At 48.5% G+C, this 23,027-nt stretch overlaps 1 protein-coding gene across 1 annotated transcript in view; it reads left to right on the forward strand.

The window, feature by feature from the left end:
* LOC144799501 (hydroperoxide isomerase ALOXE3-like) overlaps positions 1 to 23,027 on the forward strand; it is a 212,316-nt gene that overhangs the window by 140,141 nt on the left and 49,148 nt on the right. Inside the window, exon 9 of the mRNA XM_078670852.1 lies at positions 20,378 to 20,464. Coding sequence (XP_078526978.1) covers positions 20,378 to 20,464 — 87 coding nt within the window. The remainder of the gene's footprint in view (positions 1 to 20,377; positions 20,465 to 23,027) is intronic.

Here is a 23,027-nt window from a genome sequence, read left to right on the forward strand (position 1 = left end):
TTGGTGAATTCCTGGAGGATTCTGAAGAGTTCCCTAGAGTTGCTGGAGGTGGTGAGGATCTTGTTCTGGATGAAGGTCCTTTTGGTGGATCTGATGCATTGGTGATATTCTGTCATGGCGTTTTTGTAGGTGGTGCGGTCTGCCGAGGATTTGCTGTTTCTCCAGTTCTTCTCGAGACGTCTACAGGTGTGTATGGATTCTCAGAGGTCAGCCGTGAACCAGGTGGCCTTCCTAGGGCGCTGTCTGTCAGGGCTACGAAGGGGTGCAAGCTCGTCTGCGCAGTTGGTGATCCATCTTTGGAGTTCTTTGGCTGTGAGGTTGGTGTCGGTCGAGGTGGAGGAAGCACCGCCTTTGAGGGTGGAGATGAGCTGCTCCTCAGTGACCTTGCTCCAGTTTCTTTGCAGTGGGCGAGGTGCAGGTTTGGGGGCGGTGGGTTTGTTGACGTGGAAGTGTACGCAGTGGTGGTCCATCAAGGGGGGTGCATGGTGTGGCCTAAGAATACGTTGTTACCTCCTGCGATGGGGTCGAGAGTGTGTACTGCCTTGTGGATGGGTGTGGTGATGAGTTGTTTCAGTCCGAGGTTGGCTAGGTTGGCCAGGAGGGTGGCGGAGTTGGGATCGCAGAGGTTGTCGAGGTGGAAGTTGAGGTCTCCGATGAGCATGTTGTCCATGGAGGTGATTGCGTGGGGTGTGATGAGGTCGGCGATGGTAGTTGTGAATGCAGTTCAAGGTCTGGGAGGTCTTTAGGCGAGGGTGCCTCGCAGGGTTGTTTGGGGCTAGTCTGGATCTGGAAGTGGAGGTGTTCACTGGTGGGCGGGTTCTCACTCGTGCTGGAGGTGGAGAGTCAGAGGGAGCTCTTGTGTGCGATGGCGAGTCCTCCTTCTGAGCAGTTGGGGTGGTCCTTCCTCTGGATCTTGTATCCATCAGGGATGTAGGTGGCGATGTCAGGAGCGGAGGTGGAGTTGGTCCATGTTTCTGTGAAGAAGGCGATGTCTGGCGAGAGGGTGTCGAGGAGGTCCCAGATCTCTATGGCGTGTCTGTTCAGGGGGCACACGTTGAGGAGGAAGCAACTCAAAGCTTCGGGGGTGCTGGCATCCAGCGTGGAGGCGGCGGCCATGGGGGTGCGGAGGGTTGTGAAGGGATGGCCCCAAAGAAGTTTTTCCTTAAATCATAATTGATTCACAGAGGGGAAGGATGGGTGGTTCATTAAGAAATTTGCAGCTAGATAGAGTCTCTACCAGATAAGGTGTTACCGAAGGTAAGCAACTTGTTCATCTGATAGAGACTTCTAGCCGTAGACTCCTTACCTTAGAATTTTTACCCAAGCGATATCTCGCTGGAGGTGGGACTGCAAAACTAATTAGACCAGAAAGTCCTGCAGGACGGACCTGACTATCTAGGCAATAGTGCTTGGTGAACATGTGCAGTGAAGCCCATGTTGCTGCCTGACAGATGTCCAGGTCTCAGATGCCACGCGCTAACACAGTGGTAGCAGCCTTGGCTCTGGTGGAGTGAGCCCGCAAGCCCTGAGGGTGTTGCTTCTTGGCCATTGCATAGCAGATCTTAACTCCTAGGGCAATCCATCGAGATAGTTCTTTTCTGTGCTGCCTTTCCTTGTTTTGCTCCCACATAGCCATGAAGAGTTTATCACCCACCCAAAATTCATTTGTGTGGTCAAAATAGAATGACAGTGCTCTTTTTGGATCCAGACGGAGTCTCCCCTCCTCTTTGGAAGGATGTGGAGGAGCAGGGTAGGTAAGTAGGGTGATGTTCTGGCCTACATGGAAATAAGTTGTCACCTTTGGAGGGAAGGAGGCACATGTCTAGAGAACCAGCTTGCTAGGATAAAAGGTAGTATAAGGAGGGTGCGTAGAGAGAGCTTGCAGTTTGCTGACCCTCCTGGCTGTTGTTATGGCCATTAAAAAGGCAGTTATTATAGTCAAGAACCTCAGGAGACAATTGTGCAGAACCTCGAATGGTGCACACATGAGGACAAGGTTGAGGCCCTATTGGGGCATGATGAAAGGAGTAGGTGGAAACATATGCTGCAGGCCCTTTAAGGAGCCTAGCCACAACTGGTGACTTAAAGAGGGAAGGTTGGTCTGGCAACCACATGAATTCCAACATGGCAGAAAGGTAACCCTTAACTGTGCCCAGAGCAGAGCCCTGCTTTACCAAGGACAACGCGAACAAAATAACTTTTGATAAAGATGCAGCAAGGGGGGCAACGTTGTGGGAGTCATACCATGATACAAACTTGTCCCAACAGCAGGCATATACCAACTTCGTGGAACTCCTTGCTGCCAGAATAACAATACAGACTTCAGGAGGAAGGTCGAAAGCTGTTGTCACTCAATCTCCATGCATGAAGGTGGAGGGTGGGCAGGTTTGGGTGCAGAACTCTTCCCTGTTGCTGCAATTGAGGATCCTCCTAAAGAACAGTCTGACTGGAAGACTGATGATCATGCTCAACAGATCGGGATACCAGACTTTCCATGCCCAATCTGGAGCCATGAGAATGACTTGAGTCTGGTCATTACTGATCTTCTTTAGAATTCTGGGCAGGAGTGTTATTGGCAGAAACACGTATAGCATGCCGGAGCAACTCTCAAGATGAAAAGAGCTGCTGAGCAAGAGTCGCCTTGCATTCTTCTGCACACAAAACTGTGGACATTTTGTGTTCTCAGCAGTGGTGAACAGAACTAACCAATGCTCTCCCCACTGTTGAAAGAGACCTTGCACCATGTCCGAATGGAGACAACACAGGCATCTGCGGCTGAGTTAGTCCGCAGTGGATTCAGAGAGACCACCAGGTGTTGAACCACTAGGGATATTCCCTGATGTTTCAGAAATGTCCAGAGACACGGGTCTCTTGACAAAGGGTCCATGATCCCCCTTTTGTTTGTTGTAATACCATATGGCGGTGGTGTTGTTCGTGAACACCTGCACCAGTCCTCCATGGATCAAAGGAAGAAAAGCTTTCAGTGCCAAGCAAATAACCCAGAACTTCAACTGGTGGATGTGGAACTCGGACTCCGATGGAGACTATAGGCCTCTGATCTCCACTTCTCCCAGGTAGACACCCCAGCCCAGGACTGACGCATTTGTCACTACAGTCAGCTCCGGTTGGGTAAGGGAGCATCTGCAGATGCGCTGAAACCACCGCCATCGCTTATGTGAACACCTGAGGTGCACCGGTAAGGCCGAAAGGGACCACAGCAAACTGAAAGTGCTCTTTGCCTCCCAAGATTTGCAGGTAACGTAGTTGGGCAGGCAGGGACGGATGTGGAAATATGCATCCTGCAAGACCAATGCTACCATCCACACTACCGGGTCAAGGGTAGAGAGAAGTTAGGCGAGGGTGAGCATTTTGAATTTCTTGTTCTTCAGGAAGAGGTTGAGAAGGCACAGACCGAGGAAAGGATGAAGTCCTCTGTTCTTCTTCGGAAACAGAAAGTATCGGGAAAAACCACCATGACCTACATCTGATGCACGTAACTTCCCTATGGCTCCCTTTCCCAAGAGAGCCTGCAGTTCTTGACGAGGCATTGAGAGATGGTCCTCCATCAGCCGATTGTAAGTAGGTGGCAAGGGTGGTGGGGCAGCCACAAAGGGAAGGGAGTAGCCCCTTAGGACAATCTGGAGAAACCCAGAGGTCTGATGCCACTTACCACCAGTGGGGCAGGTGATGGCACATCCTGCCTCCCACTGGATGCCCATGATATTCAGGGGTCAAACTAAAGAGGTTTGGAGGCAGCGGCTGCCGGGGTGGTGGACTGAATCAACTGATGGCTGCCTATCCCACGTTGTCTGTGGGACATGCGCCCTCGGCCACTAAAAGACTGGGAAGTCTGTTGTCCGTTGTGGCTAGGAAGGTATGGACATTGTTGGAGACCACTTCCATGCCCACAAAAGCGGCAGACGGCGTATTGGGGTTGGCGAGGGGTTGTAGAAAAGCCCAAGCTCCTGGCCATAGCTCTGCTGTCCTTAAAGAGCTCCAGCACTGAGTCTGCCTTCTCCCCAAAGAGGCGAGAGCCATCAAAGGGCACATCCATAAGGGAAGACTGCACATTCCATGAAAAGCAGTTGTTCTCATCTAGAAGTGGCGGCACAAGACCTCTGATGAAGAAATGGCTCTGCACAGCGAGTCGGTTGTGTCAAGTCCACACCGTATGATGAACTTTGCTGCATCTCGTCCATCAGCTATAGCCTAGGTGAGTATGGCTTGGACCTCCTACAAGACCATGGACAGTACTTGTGCAACGGAGTCCCATATCACATGGGAATAACAGCCCAAGAGGCATGTGGTGTTCACCAACTGCAGTGCTAGACTGGCAGAAGAGAATTTGTTTTTACCAAAGTTGTCCACCCTATTAGATTCCCTATCAGGTGGAGTGCTAGGGAATGCCCTGGGGTTAATCCTGGACATGGAGGTTTGGACCCGCAGGCTCTCTGGGGTAGAGTGCTGGGTGAAGAAACTGGGATCACCAGGAATGAGTCAATCGTCCAATGCACAGGAGCCCCTGTGCAGGGCTTGGAACAGGCCTTGAGTGGGCATTTGTAAATGCTTAATTGAAGGTGAGACTCCCGGCTGAAACACCTCCATAAAGACGTTCGTCTTGATGGCCACTGTGGGCAACTGAAGGTCCAAGACTTCAGCTGCCCTACGCACCCCCATCGCAAAAGTGGCACCCTGCTACTTAGCCACGGTTTAAGGAGAAATCAGGCCAGTGTCAAGTGAGGTGTCCAACCAACTGGCCTCCACCAGTTCCTCATACCAGTTGTCTTGTTTCTGTTCTTCTTCAGGGAGCTGGTAACCATTAGAGTCCATAGCCCCCTACCATTTGTCCCCCTCTCCAGATCTTTCAAATAAATATGGCACTGACTCTGCTGCAGGAACCATGGACCCATTTGGCTCCAGAGTCGGCGTCGGATGATGTCACTCTGTGTTGAAATCGGGGATAATGATAAGGTGGTGCCGCATAGGAGTGCCTGCACTGGAGTGGGCATCAAGGAAAGTATCGAACTCGCTGATAGCCCGCTACAGATCCAGCAAGGGATTCTTCAGGCCTGACTGGTGCCGAGGGGGAACCTGCTGCTGTGTATCCCTTAGTGGCCACTCTCGAACCCATGGGGCCCAAAGGCACTCCAGAGGCGCCCGGCCACTCAAATATGAGGTGTATGGCCTCATAAAACTCTTTAAGTTGGGAGGGGGTCGCTCTGGCTCTAGGAAAATCAGGGAAGCACAGAGCGTACCCGGGTTCAAGTTCCCGCGACTGGCGAGGCTTGGATTGCTGACGGTCCTGGGTCTCGTCAGAAGACTTCGATGGGCACAGCAAAGTCAAAGATTTCTTAGACTTTTTATGCTTGCGGGACTTACCCAACTACCCTGATGACTTGGAATGCAACGATGAACGTCAGCACACGTTCCAAGAGCGGTCCCAGGACCTTCTGCACAAATGGGACTTTGAGCTTTGTGGAGTCAACCGTCGTTGGGCGGCGAGGAACTTGAGGGACAGCTCCCTTAGTGCCTTGGGGTGCATAGCTTGGTTGTCCTCTCAGGTCCTAGAGTCATGGTTCTGCTCAAAGCACACCAAGGGGGGATCTGTCACTGACATTTGCCTGTGACAAGCCCCACATGGTTTGAAACCAGCCAGTTTCTTGGGAGACACACCTTCACACAAAGAAAAACATCTAAAAATAGGTTGACAAAATGTCCAAACAAGCCAGTCCAAAAGTGACTAAAGTGTTCAGCGGCATCTACCGCGGAAAGGAAAGAACTAACTTCAGCGTGTTGAGGAGGCACCTAAATAGGTACCGCACACATCATTTCCATTGCAGATGACTCTGATGATGCCATGCAGAGCCAAATGATGCCAGCTACCAGCAAACAGTGGCACTGCTTGAAAATATTCCAGATCCATTCTGATGCTTGGGGATTATTCTAAGGTAAGGAATCTGCAGCCAGAAGTCTCTATCAGATATGTGAAACTCTATTTGTATCATTTTTCCTCCTTCTGCAAAGTGGTTAATCTTTCCTATTTGTCCCTCCTTTTCCTTGGTAGTTCACTCCCCCGGAGCAGCACCCCAGTACTTGTACCTTTCCACTTGTGCGCATTTAGGCTTGTTCCTGCGCATTCGTTTTTTCTTTTTTTCAACACGGCTTTCCTTTTGCACCACTGCTACACCTGCCTTTCAATTTTAAGTATGATTGAAAACAGGCCGGTAAATCTTGTCCCCTTCCGCAATCTTGATGAAACACTCTCTTTGGGCTCTGCTGCTCATGTTTGCGTTGTTTCTATTTATTTATTTTTTGCATATTTTATATAGCGCAAACTCGACCCGAAGGTATTGGAGCACTTTACATGAGCACCGTATTTACAATACACATTCAGACACGGGGAGATTAAGTGATTTGCCCAGAATCACAGGATGTGGACGCGACCTTGAGGCTCGAACCCTGGTATCCGGCACCACCGTCGGCATTTGACGTCTGTCAGCGTTGCCGCGGGCAGACTGTTTAAAAACACATGAAGATTGACAACAAGGATGGCAGGATGAACAAAAGACAGCCCGGGATCAAAGGCAGGGCCAGGACTATTCATTATGGCCCCCGAGCATTTCTGCACAATTACAGCCTTCTCACTTTGGCTATTATATGGATGCCTCGAGTAGTTTTATCACCAGCAAAACAGTTTATTTGTTGTCAGTGACTGTGTGCTCACCTCCTCGCCCTGGATTACTAGGGGAAAAAAAACGAAATATTCGCTGAAACAATATTTTCAGTTCAATTGCCTGAATTGTTTTTAGCACCCCTCTTCCACAGAAGCGAAAACATATGGAGCAGGAGGCAAACGTTTTTGTTATGCAACAATTTCCCCTTCTCCTATTTGCACAAAAAAAAAAAATTGTCATGTCTCAGCCAATTTGTTTACACACCAGCTCATGCTTTGTGTATCTTAAGGCTTTCACACAATTAATATGTATATATTTTCTGCCTAAACATACACAATAGTACCTTAACAGGTTTGTGCAAACAGTTTCTTTCGGCTGCTTATAGTCCACAGTGTTCAACAGAAATAGAAGATTATGACAAGATTGTGTTTTAGAAAACACAATTTCCATTTCAAGTCGAAGTTAAATTAACAGTTAGTGTTACACTTGTCCTTGTTTCCTGCTCGTCTCTGTAGTGCGCGAGGTCCGGGCCTCGCACGTGGCGTGGAACACACAATTGAATGACACACACACAGGTTGGTGGTATGCCGGAAAGACCCCGAGCGGTCTTCCGCGCTTTTAATATATACCTCGGGGCGTGCCCGTCCCGAGGGTGAAGGCGTGCGTGTGTGTGTGTGTTGATACAATGTATGTGAGGGGCCGGGTGGCTCTCTACATCCCTCCTTCAATTTGGTTCACATGTACACTGTCCAAACACAAGGGCTAAGGGGAAGTGCACATAAAGTCTCGGAGTCTTTGGCTTGGCCCAGGATTAGGCCGCAGGTGGTATCTGTGGTTGGACCGGACAGGGGACTCAACAGCCCCGGCCGGGGCTGTCGTTTCACCTCGGGAGGAAGAAGGGCACCCAGTTGTTTCGATTCGGGGCACACCGGGGTGATGTCCGTCGCTTCCTGGCTGGTCACATCTCGGGAGGGGCACGGAGTTTTGGGCCCCCGTTCTTCCATCAATCGGACCATCTGCGCCGACATCGATGGTTTCGTCGGCCTCCTGGGGAGTGCCAGCCGGCACTCCTATTCGTTTGAAACAAGAGATATTCCGTGTGACAGTCTGTTGGCCGAGGCGGGCCGTCACCATTGTTCCATGAATTTTCTCCACGATCCACCGTTCGGGTTCGAACGGGGTTCTAAATTTCCACCCGGGGTGCCGATCTTGTACCACCACGGTGTCTCCTTCTTGCAACCCCGGGTGTCTGGCATGTCTCTTTTCGCTTGCTTTCTGGTTAGTGACAGTTCTCCGTGCTTGGATAGCATCACCGTCTCTCTCTTCCGGGGTCCATGTAGAGGACGCAGGGATGTTGCCTCTTGGTGCTCTTTTGAACAGAACATGCGCCGGTGCGCAGTGGGTGGTGCTATGCGGGGTCTGTCGGTATGCGTTCAGGAATTGGTCCAGCGCAGCTTCCGGGTCTTTGCCATCGTTGACGGCAATGCGGAGCGCCCTGTTGAGAGTCCGCATGAGCCTCTCCACTTCGCCGTTTGCTTGCGGCCACAACGGTGTGATTTTGCGGTGTTTTATCCCTAGGCCTTCCAGATATGTCTGGAACTCTCGCCCTTGAAAAGGGGGTCCGTTGTCCGACTTCACCTCCTCCGGGAGACCCATAGTGGCAAAGACGTGATCCAGCGCTTTCTTGACTGGTCCAAATGCTGTGGAGGAGAGCAGTTCCACGATAGGGAATTTTGAGAAGGAATCCACGACGACCAGCGTGTGTCGACCATCCGGGAAGCTCCCGAAGTCTATGCTCAGCTGGGTCCAGGGTGTCGTCGCCGCTTCTTCAGTGATGACTGGGGCAGGGGCTGGATCTGATCCCGTGATGGTGCAGGCATGACAGGAGCGCACCATCTCATCCACCATGCGATCCATGGCCGGGAACCATACTTTGTCGCGTAGTCTGGCCTTCGTCTTGGCCGTTCCTTGGTGGCCTGTGTGAGCGATGACGAGGGTCTGTTGTTGTAGGCTGGCTGGCACCACGATGAGATGCCCTCTCAGTATGACGCCTTCATCGCCGACACTCAATTCATGGCGGATCTGCCATAGCTGTTGTCGGGCATGGCTAATCTCCGGACGAAGTCCTTGAGCTCCTTCCAAAAACCTGGTCCAGCTCCCAGTGTCCAGGGCGTTCTTGACGCGGATCAGAGTCTCATCTTCGGCGGTGGCTCTTCCAATCTCCTGCAGGGTGAGGGTCTCCGGGCAGGCGGCCACGGACACCATGTGGACAAATTCCTCCACCAATGGACTGTCCGCCAGTAGGACTGCTTTTCTGGTGACATCCGGATGCCTGGACAGATAGTCTGCTGGATTGTGGGCGCCGGGCCGGAAGACAAGGGTGAAATTGTAGCCTTGTAGCTGGACGGCCCATCGTTCAATCCGCGGTGGGGCAAGCCTGGAGGACCCGGTGAACAGGGGCAGGAGCGGCTTGTGGTCGGTCACAATGGTGAAGGGTTGGCCGCAGAGGTACAAGTGAAAATGTTGGCAGGCCCACTTGATAGCTAGCGCCTCTCGCTCGATTTGAGCATATCGCGTTTCAGTGTCCGTGAGCGCCTTGCTCGCATATGCGACAGGTTTCCAGTCATTCTGGCCATATTCTTGTAGTAGAACAGCGCCGAGGCCTACGGGGCTGGCGTCCACGACTAATTCGGTCTTCCTGCGTGGCTGGAAGTAAGCCATCGTGGCTTTGTCCAGGAGGCTCGCCTTGATTTCCTGGAAAGCTTGGTTTGCTGCGCCAGTCCATTCCCATTCATGGTCCTGTCTCGTGAGTGTGCGGAGAGGCTCGGCCAGGTCAGCCAGGTTGGGTATAAATCGGCCACAGTACGTGGCCATTCTGAGGAAGCTTCTCACCTCGGTGGGGTTTCTGGGCGTGCTGGCATTCTGGATAGCTTCCGCCTTCTTCGGGTCAACTCGGAGCCCTTCGCGCGTGAATCGGTAGCCGAAGAAGTCCACCGCTTCTTGGTAGAATGAGCATTTCTTCCTGTGGAGGGTTAGTCCATGTTCCTGTAGCCTCTGTAGGGTGGCCCTCAGATGTGCATGGTGTTCCTCCAGCGTGTTCGAATAGATCAGAATGTCGTCGCTCAAGTTGATGACCCCACTCAGCCCGGACAGAACCTCCTTTATTGCATTCTGAAACACTTCGGCTGCCGATGACACTCCGAAGCTCAACCTCTTGTATCTCCGGAGCCCGACATGGGTGGAGAACGTCGTGATGTACCGGCTCCCCTGATCAAGTTCCAGCTGGTGGTAACCCGCGTTGAGATCAAGTTTAGAGAACCACTTCGCTCCGTTGAGGTCGGCGACGATGTCGTCCATGGTGGGCGTGATGTGGCGCTCCCTCTTCACGGCGGTGTTCGGCAGCCTCATGTCGATGCACAGCCTGATGGCGCCAGGCTGCTTGGGCTTCGGGGCAACCACCAGTGGAGACACCCACGGAGTCGGTCCCGACACCTTCTCGATGACGTCGAGGTCTTCGAGCTTCTTCAGCTCTTCTTCGACCTGAGCGCGGAGGTTGAAAGGCACTCTTCTGTGACGCAAAGCGACGGGACGGATGGAGGTATCTATGTGTAGTTTGATCTTCTTGCCTTTGAGCTTTCCAAGGCCACTAAAGAGCGCCGGGAACTCTTCAAGCATGGAGTCGGCGTGTGATTGGTGAACTTGGTTGGCGAAGAAGACCAACCCCAGGTCTTCCGCTGTGTTGCAGCTGAGTAGCGTCCCTTTCTTCCCTTCAGTGACGTGGAACCGGGTTTCAGTCACGTACTCCCCATTTCGAATGGTGGTGCTGATGACGCCACGCAACGGCATGGGTTTGGTGCCCCCATACGTGTATATTCGAGCGTTCGTCGGGGTCAGTGCGGGTTTTGGCGACATTTGTTCATACTGGTCCGAGTCCATGACGTTCACGGAGGCGCCTGTGTCGATGAGTGCTCTGACTTCTGAGCCTTCCACTGATATTGTGCACATGGGCGGCGGCCTCTTCCGGGTGGCTACTCGGCTGACGTAGGAGATTACGTAGACCTCATCGTCTTCTTCGTCTTCATAGTATGGCCTCCGGTCTTGGGCCTGCGTGTCCGGGGGCGGGTGTTCCTGCTCGAGCGACAGTTGCCTCACTCTGGACGTCATTGATCGAGACCCATGTACGCCTCGCGACCTCTGAGCATTGGGCCTGTAACGTCCTCCCTGGCACACCGCAGCAAAGTGGTGGAGTCTACCGCACTTTGAGCACGTCTTTCCTTTCGCGTTGCACACGGCGGTCGCCGCATGGTCTCCCCCGCAGTAGGCACACTGGGCGTCCCGGGATTGCCACTGTCGAGGTCTTCCGCCCGCCGGTCTCCTTTGTATGGCGTCAACAGTCTCTTCCTTGATGGGCGCCATTTTTGGTGCCGCTTGCTGGGCAATGGGGGACCGGAGCGCCATTTCCATCTCGTCAGCTCTGGAGTCAGACAGCTCATGGGAGCGAGCGAGGACAAGGATGGCATCCAACGTGATGCCCGGTTGTCTGAGGATGAGCTTCCGAAGCAGTTTCGATTTGCACCCAACGATGATCTGGTCTCTGATCTCCTCACGCGGTTCGGCAAACGGGCAGCTGCTGGCCAGCCGGCGCAGCCTCGCATAATACATGTCCACGGATTCATTCTCGGTTTGCCACGCCCGTTTGAACTTGAACTTCTCATAGTCGGTGTTGACCTGGGGGTCAAAGTGGGTATTTAGCGCGGTCACAGCCGCGTCATAGTCGTCGTCCTCCCCAGTGTTTGGGAGAGATTCGAAAAGGTCGTAAATCTCAGGGCCGCCATACAGGAGTAAGAGTGATCTCTTCACGGTGCTGTCGGTTTCTCGGGTCCCCTTAAAGTAGAGGTTCAAACGCCCCAGCCACGCCTTCCATCGCGGCGCCGCAGTTGCTGGGTCTGTAGTCTCGCTAAAGGGCGGAAGCGGGGCCACTCCAGTGTGGGCATGGCTGACTATGTGGGTGGCAGCACTGCGCCGCGGAGGCGGGCGTGGTGTAGCGGCATGGGCGGCCGTCCACGTGGATGCACCCCCTGTGGCGGCGTCGGTCATGGTGGTGGTGGCCCCTTTCTCGGATCACTCCCTACCTTCGCAGGCCGCGCAGCGTGGAACAGGGGCAGGACGGTGAGCACGTGGCCTCCTAGCTCCCTACCACGTGGCCCTCCGGGAGGCAGAAGTGGACTCGGCCAGTGTCTATTTATTAGTCTATGCGCATCACAGTGCAGCAGCATACACCCCCCCCAGGGCCTGAGCAGGCTGCGATAGCGGTGCGGGGGGGGGGAAGCAGACAGCAGAGGAAACAATCCGCGTTTGAATGATGACTTTGCCAATGCTTGATGGAATCCAGTGCTTGATGGAATTCCCCTTCAAGGCAGTCCCAGGGGCAGATCACAAGCCGAGGCCACGGAGCGGAGGGCAGGCGTAAGCGTTGGAGGCGCCGGCATATGGGGCCCCGGGGCTGACGTGCAGCGTCTCCCCTCTTCGCCCCACCCCCTCTGGGGCAGCACACCACAAGGAGCGCGCTAGCGCTGTGCGCGCAGCGGGGCTGGCCCCCAGGCACCAGCACGCACAGCGCGGGGGCGCCAGCAAGGACGCGGCGGGGGGGGGAGGACCACTCACCGGACGGCTCCCGCCAGCTGAACACGCTCCGACCTCGGAGGCGCGTGGGCGGGGAACCGGGTCGAGTCGAGGCAGCAGGCCGGCGGACGAGCTCCGCGGTCACAGGGGCGCCAGGCATAGACGGCCGGCAGCCAGCAGCAGGCGATGGAGCGGGGAGCTCCAGCAGAAGGCCAGGCACGCGCAGGGGCAGAACCGGCCTCGTCGCCAGTGTAGTGCGCGAGGTCCGGGCCTCGCACGTGGCGTGGAACACACAATTGAATGACACACACACAGGTTGGTGGTATGCCGGAAAGACCCCGAGCGGTCTTCCGCGCTTTTAATATATACCTCGGGGCGTGCCCGTCCCGAGGGTGAAGGCGTGCGTGTGTGTGTGTGTTGATACAATGTATGTGAGGGGCCAGGTGGCTCTCTACAGTCTCGTGCTCTTATCTTGTTACATTTTCTATGCAGTCAAAGCCCAAGATGAAATGTCGGAGGCTTTCTGAGGTCGCCTTTTCTTGGGGTCCCCCAATCCCCTCCTGCTTGATACTGGTTCTCTTCTTTCTCCCTGTGTCTGGCCATCTCTGTCAGGTCACCTTCTCCATCTATGCCCCCCTCATCCTGGCGGCCATCCCTTTCTGGGTCTGTTCCTGCTGGGCACCTCCAACTCCAGATCCCCTCAACTCAGAGAGTTGTATATCCATCGGAAAATAAAGAAACGCATACACCTTTAGTGGCAGGATGTTGTCTAATGGATCGGACGGCATTCAACAATATGTCTTCTATATTCTACCAACGCCAGCAAAACACACAAAATGTCACATTAACACGTCGCACATTCGTAAAACAAACCTATCTAGATAAAGCTGAAGACAGACATGTTCGGTGTTATTTGTTGGATGCACTGGTCGCTGATCAGAAAACGCAACATTGGACTGTTCGGTCCGACCAGCTGGAAGGACGTGTTACTTCTGATTATAATTATACAGTAAAAAGAATAATTTTTGTGTTAGAGGTTTTCCCTCCGGTATTATATGTGCACATGTCTAGCTGTGTCTCCCAATGCCTGTTTGTTTCGACTCCTGTGTGTTTAAGTGCGAGTGTTTTATGTAGGCACACACACATACATGGTGCCAGCAAAAGGAAACAGTTGGCTTTTTTGCAAACCTTGGCCAATCTGCACAGTGTTAGGGATGCTGTACAGTGTGGTATCTTCACACTTCAAATAAATAAAGAAGAACGCAGTAGCAAGGTTTGTAGGTTTATTTGCAGGATAAACGAGCTACCGCTCCTCTCACATCCCCTGAGAGGCACCAACTGCCAGTATACAAAACTAGAACCACAGAGAACCATGACAACCTAATAGATTCCTAACAATGTGCTTCTAACAAGCATATCTAAATACAACATTATCTCTTTTTCATTAAACTGAATAAAAAAAAGAAAGAGAAAGAAACAGAACTGAAGAAAAAAATAAAAATAAAACTAAAACAGTACAAAAAGTGGATAAACAAATGCCAGTAAAATGTAGTAAAATATTTAGCAATTCAACGTAGTCTCCAAGGAAGTCGAGTAACACGTACAGACATCCTTAATGCAGGATTGTTCATTTCATGCACAAACAACTCATTAGGAATAACATTAGTCGAAACTTTTGCATTAGAGACCCTATTATGTGACAAAGAAGAATCCATATTTTTCCTTTGATCACTAGAAGAATAAGTCACCTTAGTATGATCAAAAATACAATGAGCACTGTCTGCAGAAACACTTTTCAAACTTGAATTGTTAACACTATCTCCATTAACTTTGACAATTTTGCTTAAATTCCACCAATGTCCTCCTTCAACCATTACCGCACCCCCACAAACTTTTTCCACACATACAGCATCACTAAACTTGTTGTACCCTTTCCTGACAAATCTTGAATTTTTGATACGCACCATGTCACCAGGCGACACCACAATTTTCTTAACAGATTTTTTCAAATTGTATCTGTCTGACATTTTACTCTGGGCTTCCTTCACACGTGCTTTCAAAGCAACATTATCTATGCTACACAACACTTTTTTGGAAACTGTTCTCAACAGCCAAGCTGGATAAAGAGTGGAAGAAGGTATCCTACCCTTGAGAGAAACAAATGGTGCAACTTTAGTGAGTGCGGAGTTGTGCGATAGAACCATAACATGGATCTAACCCACATCATAATTGTTGTCTTTGGCCCGTTTAATGCATTCTACAATCACACGGTTCATTCTCTCAACCAAACCGTTTGTTTGAGGAAGTCCCACTAATTGACAAAGCAAATAGGCCCCAAAGGCAAGACCTATTGGCTTTGCAAATATTTGTTGTGTGCTGTTAGCAGTTCATAGTTTGTACGCCTCACTAACATGCCATACCAGAATCACACCATAATTTACTATATAAAAACAGGCCGTGACATAACACATCCTACCATACCATATTGTACAGTAACAGACCATGACATACCATATCATACAATAACAAACCATAACCTACAAAAACATACCATACCATAGAATAGAATACAACAGGCCATACCTTAACATGTGATATGCATATGCTTATAATAACTCTTCCTATCCCTGAACCCTCAAGTCACCCTCACCTCCCCTTACCTCTACCTGCCCAGAGCCTTCAAGTCACCTTCATCTCACCTCCCCTTACCGCTACTGACACCTGAACCCTCAATTCACCCTCACCTCCTCCCACCTATACCTACCCTTGAGTCCCCAGTCATCCTCACCCCCTTTACGTCTACACACCCCTCAACCCACAAGTCACCCTAACCTCACTTTACCTCTACTCACCACTGAACTCTCAATTTACCCTCGCCTTCATTTACAGCGACTCACCCCTCAACCCGCAAATCACTCTCATCTCCCTTTACCACTACCCCATACTGCACCCTCATCATTCTCAGCCTCCCATTACCTTTACCAACCACTTTAATCTTCAAGTTTCCCTCAACTCTCCAACCTCTACCTACCCCATCATGGTAAAATACTGCATTGTAAAGGTACAAATACTTTCCTGGGAGGTACTTACCTGCATGGTAAAGAATGTGTGTTAAAGGTCCTGCATTGTAAAGACTGCGAGCTAAAGGGTGTTTCCCCTCAGGTAAGACAGACATGTTTTGGGGACACTGTTGGCACCTTCGTCTCTTTGATAGTGTTCCCCTTCCCCCTGTTCGTTACTGCCCTCACGTTATACTTCAGGTCTCACCTGAGTAAGTGCATGTGCTGTCATTTTGTTTACTAAGGGGGCTGAGAGCCCACCCATTGCTTATATTTGTTGGCTTCATCAACATTCTCATTTCTTTGCTACTCTTTGGCCAGTAAGTGCCGGCTTTACTTCCTCCATGTGTTTGCCCCTACCCTGGTGCAAAGCCTGAATACTGCTTCTCTCTTTAAGCTACTCTCCGCTATCAGAGGTATTTTTTATTCCTTTTACTGGCCGGTCCTTCTCCACCCCTTCATTGTTGGTTGCCCTGCTTCCACCCTACTCCTGCATTGTTACTTGCCGGATCTGCCCCTCCTCCACTGTTGCTTGCTCTGTCCAGCCTCACTCCCTCCCTCTTCATTGATTGCCTCCTCCTGTCCCACCAGAAAAAAAGCCCTCAAAAGTCATGCCAATGGGTGTCAAGGTACTACAAAGATGGAAACAGCCTTAAGCTCTTTGCTGTGCATGGACTTTTTGGTGCTGTTTTCATACGGTGATAAAATGGGGAGCTTCAGCTCAGGTATAAGATAATTAAACTTTTTTTGTGAAGACAGAGAACAATTCAATGCTAAGAAAACGGATCACTGCCCTCATGGTCAGTGCTAACCCCTTCATAGAGCTTTTTAAGGTTGTGCCTAGGCAGTGCTCATGCTCTGTCTGCAAGACCTGCTGTATTCAGTAAAAGGAATTTGATCCCACCTGCTGCTTACCATAGGTTGATTCTAGTCTCGTGGACGAGGATCCCCTGCTTCTGCCTTTGACAGCTATACTGCTAGCTTACTGGGAAGAGGTGCGACAGTGTAGCGCATTTCCATCCTATCCATTCCAGCATACCCCCTGAAAAGATGCGATGGATGGGTGGTGGTGAGGGACAGCACAGATGGTAGTGGCGTAACAATAGCTCCCACATTCCCCACGGTGTGGGAAGGGCCCCGTGCTCCAGGGAGCACCCTGCGGCAATGTGCACGGGCAGGCCTGATGGCTTCTAACTGGGACCGGAGCATGGTGGGCCTCATTCATGCACTTTGCAGGGGGCCCCCCTCAAGCTTTGTTACACCATTGACAGATGGGCGCCGAAGCTGAGCACACACAGACACGAGCAGGGAAAATGGTTCCGAGCTTGGAACCAGCCTTGCCGCTATGATACAGATATCAACGCCGAACGATACAGAAGTACTACGACCTAACATAAATACGGCCAGGGAAAAGAGGAACTTAGACTTCCTGATCTATTCTGGGGCAATAGCTACCTACATTGGGAACATGGATGTTTAAAAGGGAAGATACGATCTACACAGGCAAAAGATTGATATAAGAATAATTAAGTGGATAGGACCGATTAAGAAACAGCCTGGAAAAGTGAATTACTTGACTCCACGCGGCTAGAAAAGATCACTGTGCCCTGAAGAAACTCTCTGGTAGAGAGTGAAACGCGTTGGCTGACCTTTTTGTATACCATTTGGTGATCTGTATTTTATGATTGGATAAAGATAAATAAAGATTTTTTCTACAAACATAAATAAAACGGCTATTTTGGACTTCTATTTGGTGCGCCCTCTTAAACATTGAACAAAACATCTAACTGATCTGGATAGCACAGCAACGCCAAACAGCAGCTGGCGTTGGGGTTGGCAGCACAAAACGTATATAATTAATAGGACTTATTTTGGAACTGGAACTTAGGTGCGGCTTTAAAGGGCCCGCTGCTGTTTTCTGTATTGATTTTTACGAGCAGGAAACATGTACATGTACATCAGAACACGAGCAGAGGCAGGAAACAATAAAAAAAAGTCCTCCCAAACATCAGATAAACAATCAAAGCATAAGGAATCAGTACTTGGCTAGTGCTCCTCAGCTAAGAACGGAAGTGACGTATCGGCTGAGCGAACCAGTTAGGAGGTAGCAAAGAAGAGCGAGGTGTACTGAAGAGCTGTGTCTGAGGGCTGAATATTTATACTTTGTGCCAGCTTTGAACTATGAGAAGGTTCTGGAGGTTTCCACCCCCAGAGGTGTCTGGAATTTCCAGCCTCCCTGACCCGGTCCCAGCTTGCCTGGGGGCGTAAACGACTAGGGTCAAACACTTTATGAGTGTGCTCAGGCAGAGGCGTTGTGATGTGCATGTGTGGTAGGTGACAGCTCCTCATCCCTATCAAGTAAGAGATGGAGCATCTTGCCAACATCTATTCTCCCTTTGTGTCACTGTCTGGGAGCAAGACCAACTGGCAGTTACACCTAGTCATGTGACCCAGGACACAGGCTGCAGGCACCAATTGGTTAGGACAGGAAAATGCCTAAACGTTGTTTTTTCAGGAATGTTACCAAAACACAACATTACCTTTAAAGAGGGTTTTAAATTAGAATTCTTTAGACACCAAACTTGATATTCCTACTTGATTTCAATTGAAAGTTAGCACTTATTAAATGTAATAAGGTAGCCCAATGTTATCCTGTGGGAGAGGTAAGCCTTGCAATACTAGAACACATTTTTAGAGTTTTACACTACCAGGACATGTAAAAGTTAAAAAGTTTATGTTGAACATTTTAAATACACTGCACCCTGCTCTGTGGGCTATTCAGGGCCTAACCTAAAGGTGATTTATATGAATTAAAAAGGAAGGTTTAGACCTGGCAAAAGGTGTATTTTGCCAGGTTGAAATTGCATTTTAAAATTGTACTCACATTTTTCAAGGAAGGCTTGAGACATGTTTAAAAGGCTACCTAAGGGGTGGCACAATAAGTTTTGCAGGCCCACCAGTAGCATTTAATTTACATGCCTTGGGTACATGTAGTAACATTCTACTAGGGACTTACAAGTAAATTAAATGTACCAATTGGGCATAAGCCAATTTCACCATTTTTAAAGGAAAGAGTGCACACACGTTAGCAATGGTTGGCAGTGGTACAGTTCGCAGAGTCCTAAGGCCAACAAAAACAATATCAGCAAAAATGGAGGAGTAACCTACCCAGAGGTTGACAGGCTTAACACCATTGGAATACACCTCTATAGAAGCTCAAGCATCCCACTGGTACCCCATCCATAACTGCTTAATAAGACGAGTGAGCATGGAATGCTACAACTAAACCAATTATAGACTGCTTGAGCCAAACAGCCCTGCAGCCACCAGTGATTTATGCTTTTCCCAGATACATGGTCATCACCCAGAACTGAATAGAAGACACTCCTTTAGATGGAGATATTGCTGATGGGCAAAGTAAGCAATCACAATCACCAGGACCATTAGCCCTTGGAACAGGAACACCTCAACCTACAAGATCTCTTAAAAAATTAAAATCCGGATGTGAAGCTATTTACAATTCTCCTTAATAAACAGTGTGATGAAGGCCACACTTTCCCACCGGTCAGTATTTGAGTTGTATTTGAGTTTTCCCTATTATATCTTAAAATAACTTAAGTACTTTCTAACTGTTGCTAGCTGATTTCTTACAAAGAAATCCTCATATTTTCAGATCTTCTGGCTGTCAATTTAGGGCCCCTTCAATTCACAAATAGGTTTATTTTAAACATCAACCTTAGCAGCCAATGAGAGCCTTCGGTTCACTTAAGGCCTCCTCTCACTAGAGATCAACAACATAGAGGTCAAGGGTTAGGTTAGTCTTCAACCATCAAATCCCAGACCATCTCTGGTCTTGTAAGAAATTCAACCAGCAGTGGTAAAGCATGCCCCTCTGGCTTCCGAATAATAGAAAAGTGTGAGTGATAAACATACACGGTAGAACGTGGGTGTAAGTAGTGGCCACTTACTTCCTACTTAGAGGGCAGTTTGCGCTGTGCTAAACATTCACTGCCAGTGTTGTAAGTTAATGGATTCGGGTATGGATTCAGCTTACTCCAGAAGGATCCCAGAGGTACCATAACAGACCTCCTCACTGATCAGGGAGTTGGTGACAATTGGATCTGGTAGAGGCGTCTGCCACAAAAGGACAGTAACGTATATGACGGCAGACTTTCTAGCTCGATATGAGTGCAGTTAGCCTGTACATTAGTATACTCAATTAGTGATACTGTTGTTATTACCGTACCCAGGTACGAAATGTCCTCATTGTTACTGTGTATTGATACTTCTTCTTTCTGTTGTGTTCTAAATGATTGATGTCAGGTAATTGTAAAGTGCTCTGATACACATGGGTTATGTTCGCGCTATATAAAACTCAGAATAAATAAATAATGGAGTTTGAGGAGTGCCTTTTCACTATACAAAAGACAAAACAAGCTGCTGTATTGAAGATGTGGAGGTTTGGGGTTGGGGAGGTTGCAAGAGCAGTGCAGAATCCAAGGGAGGGGGAGCAGCATAAGGTCAAGCTTTTAGCATACGCTCAATGGGGTTGAAACCGTGCCTTTTTCAGCGGGGTAAGGGGTAGTATGGGGTCACAATAGAGACAAGTATGATATTCTTGGTTGATCCTTTTTTTTCTTGAACCTCAAAATATAAATGTACAGTATGTTTTCTACCATGTTCTATGCTCTCTTCCACCTCCCTTCATACTCTGGTTTTGGATTCTGCTCTTACACTCTGCATGTCCTTCATACACATCTTACTCGAAAAATGTGTAGCCCCTCATGTTTGAGTCTTGGGTGAGTTGTGGTTCCCAAAAAAGGAAGTATTGAGGAGCTGCATTTCAAGATTGAGTTACTTGGGCAGATGTATGTTAAGGCCACAGGGGATTTGATTGAGAATAACCACTGAGACTCGCTCTAGGTGTGCAAAGTGTGAATATTGTCAACCTCCCAACCCACACCCCTCAAAATTGAGCCTTCCTTGTCAGAATGAATAACATCCTCTTTGCTTTTCCCGCAGCTCCTGTTTCCCCATTTCCGCACCACACTCCACTCCAATATGATTGCAGAGACAAAACTCGTTGAACCTGGGGGTACCTTTGATGAGGTGAGTCATCTAAGTCCTGGATGCAGATACTGAATGTAAGGTAATTGACTGACCCTCCCCTGGGAAAACGTGGCTCATTTTTGAGATCAAGTAGCAACTGTTCTTTACAATGAAAGTTGGAACCATTTTTAAAGTGGCGGTAGAGGGCTCCTTATATCATTTGTTCGAGCAACACCATATAGCCAGCAGCATTGACCTATTGTGATGTATATGAATAAATGGTCAAACAAAAAAATGAAAAAAGAGAGAAACAAATATCGGAAACCCACTTTTTAAGGAAATACTATTTTAAGGAAATACAATTGATATAAAAATGATATTAAAAAAAATCTGGAATACACAATATAATTTCATTTAAAGTAAATTAAATCTGCAACTGAGTATACCAGTGGTTCCCAAACTTTTTTGACTCGCGGCTCCCTTGACCCATTGGCCATTGCCAGTGGCTCCCCACTGTGACTTTTCTTGGAGGGTGGGGTGGATGTAAGCCCAGCCTCGCGAGTTATTGCATTTTTCTCCCTAAAAATATTTGCGATGAAGCAGATGAAGGTATTATAATCATATACGCAGGGTGTTTCTTATTACTAAGTTGGTGTCGCTAATAAAATATTCCGAGTTACACTTCTTTGCCCATTTAGAGTAGCTTCTCAAACTTTTTTATTCCTGTTACAGAGCTAGATAGCACCCTTATGCATGTAGGCCCCATTGCCAAAGTGTTTCTGTGCTTGAAGAATATTTGCATGTACTTCCATTTCTACCCATGTCATACGTGCCAACACACCTGTCTCAGCTGTGTGACTCATGATTTTTTAAACCAAATACAGCTTTATTTCTGCTGTCTCCTCACTAAAATTGCCTCCAAATCAATGCAAGTAAAATAAATTGCTGTGATTTCTTTATTTTTTATTTTTTTTAACGTCCCTCTTTCTTGCTTCCAAATGTTGGCCTTATGCTGTAAATGGTGTTTTACTTCCATGTGCTCAAGGACAGAGCAGGCCTGTCTGGAAATGTGTGTGTAATGCAAGAAATGTGTACCGGAAGTATCTATGATTCAAGTACAAATGCCAATACTTGAATGCGCGACTGGCTTGGCAAGCTGACATAGGGGTTCCTATCACAGATGATATATGGCTTTACTGTTGTGAAGTCACACGTAAGATCTTCATTAATGGTCATCACAGATTAGCGCATTTTAAGTTCTTGAATAGAGTTCTTTATACCCCACAACGCCTGCACAAGTACGAATTACGTGATTCGGATAACTGTGAACGCTGTAATATGTCTGGTGCTGGGTTCTTCCACATAGCTTGGAAGTGTCCTCAGGTAGAGGTCTTCTGGACAAATGTTTTTAAAAAGTTCGATATTGTAGGGCTCTCCCTCACGCCGTACCCCTTAATTGTGCTATTGGGGTATACAAAGCCCCTCCAGAAGAACGTACGCAAATTGATAGCAATGGGTCTTCTTTTCACCAGGCGTAGTCTTGCAATGAGGTGGATGCGAGGTCCTGTAGCTACTACTGCAGAGTGGGAAAAAGATATGATTTATTGTAATACCCAATCCGATGTTTATAATGAAATGCTCCATCCGTGTAACCGCCCAAAGAGTTTCTGGCGTCTCTTTGCACAATATCGACTGGCTCGGCAGAGTACTGATGAAGCTCAAGAAGAATAATGTATGTGCAGCTACTGCCCTTTAATATAATTGTCCCCTGGTCATCCTACTGTTATGTTGTGGATTTCATTAGCCTCTTATGCATATTCTTTTATATTGGTATATATTTTTATGCTATGACCTGCGTATATTAGAACTCCTTTGTAACAAAGCAAATTGGGGTATTACACCTCCATCTCATATATGCAGCAATACCCTGTGTCTGTAATTTCTGCTTCAGGGATGTTTTTATTGAACATTTGATCTGCTTTTCTTATTGTATTTTTGTCATTGTTTGACTGAAAACTTTTTAAAAAAACAAATAAAATAAATAAATAAATAAAAAATGCCAATACTTAATAATACTTAGTGTGTTTAATAGACATGACAACTGTACTTTTCTAATAACTTGCATTTGTGTAAAATGCATTTGGGAAAAAACAAAACTATTAACGAGCCTAACAAAATAAATCAGGTATCTTCCACTTACTTTGGGATTGTTGGAACGTGGGGATCCAGTTAAATATGGAGGTCATCACCCTCGACATGCCATCAATTAAGCACTACGTTTACAGCTTTAGGCATGTCACGTACAAATCATCGACATGATGCGTTTAAGTCTAATTAGTTTAACTGAAGCCAACAGACCCTTCAACATTAAATTCATTAAAGTGCTTGGTGCATGGCTCCCCTAGCTAGGTTTGACGGCTTCCTTGGGAGCCACGGCGCACAGTTTGGGAACCACTGGAGAAGAGGTTAAAAACTGAAATAGTAGTCTACGCCATATCTAATCCCAATTAAGTAATAACATTTTAGAAATGTCAAAATATTCCACCTTTGACTACAATTACAAATCATGCTTGGTTTCTCAGTAAAACTTTTCTAATGAGGTAATTCCTTATTGAAAAAAATA

The sequence above is a fragment of the Lissotriton helveticus genome, chromosome 12 (assembly GCF_964261635.1).
Source record: "Lissotriton helveticus chromosome 12, aLisHel1.1, whole genome shotgun sequence".
In the NCBI taxonomy this organism is placed as follows: domain Eukaryota; kingdom Metazoa; phylum Chordata; class Amphibia; order Caudata; family Salamandridae; genus Lissotriton; species Lissotriton helveticus.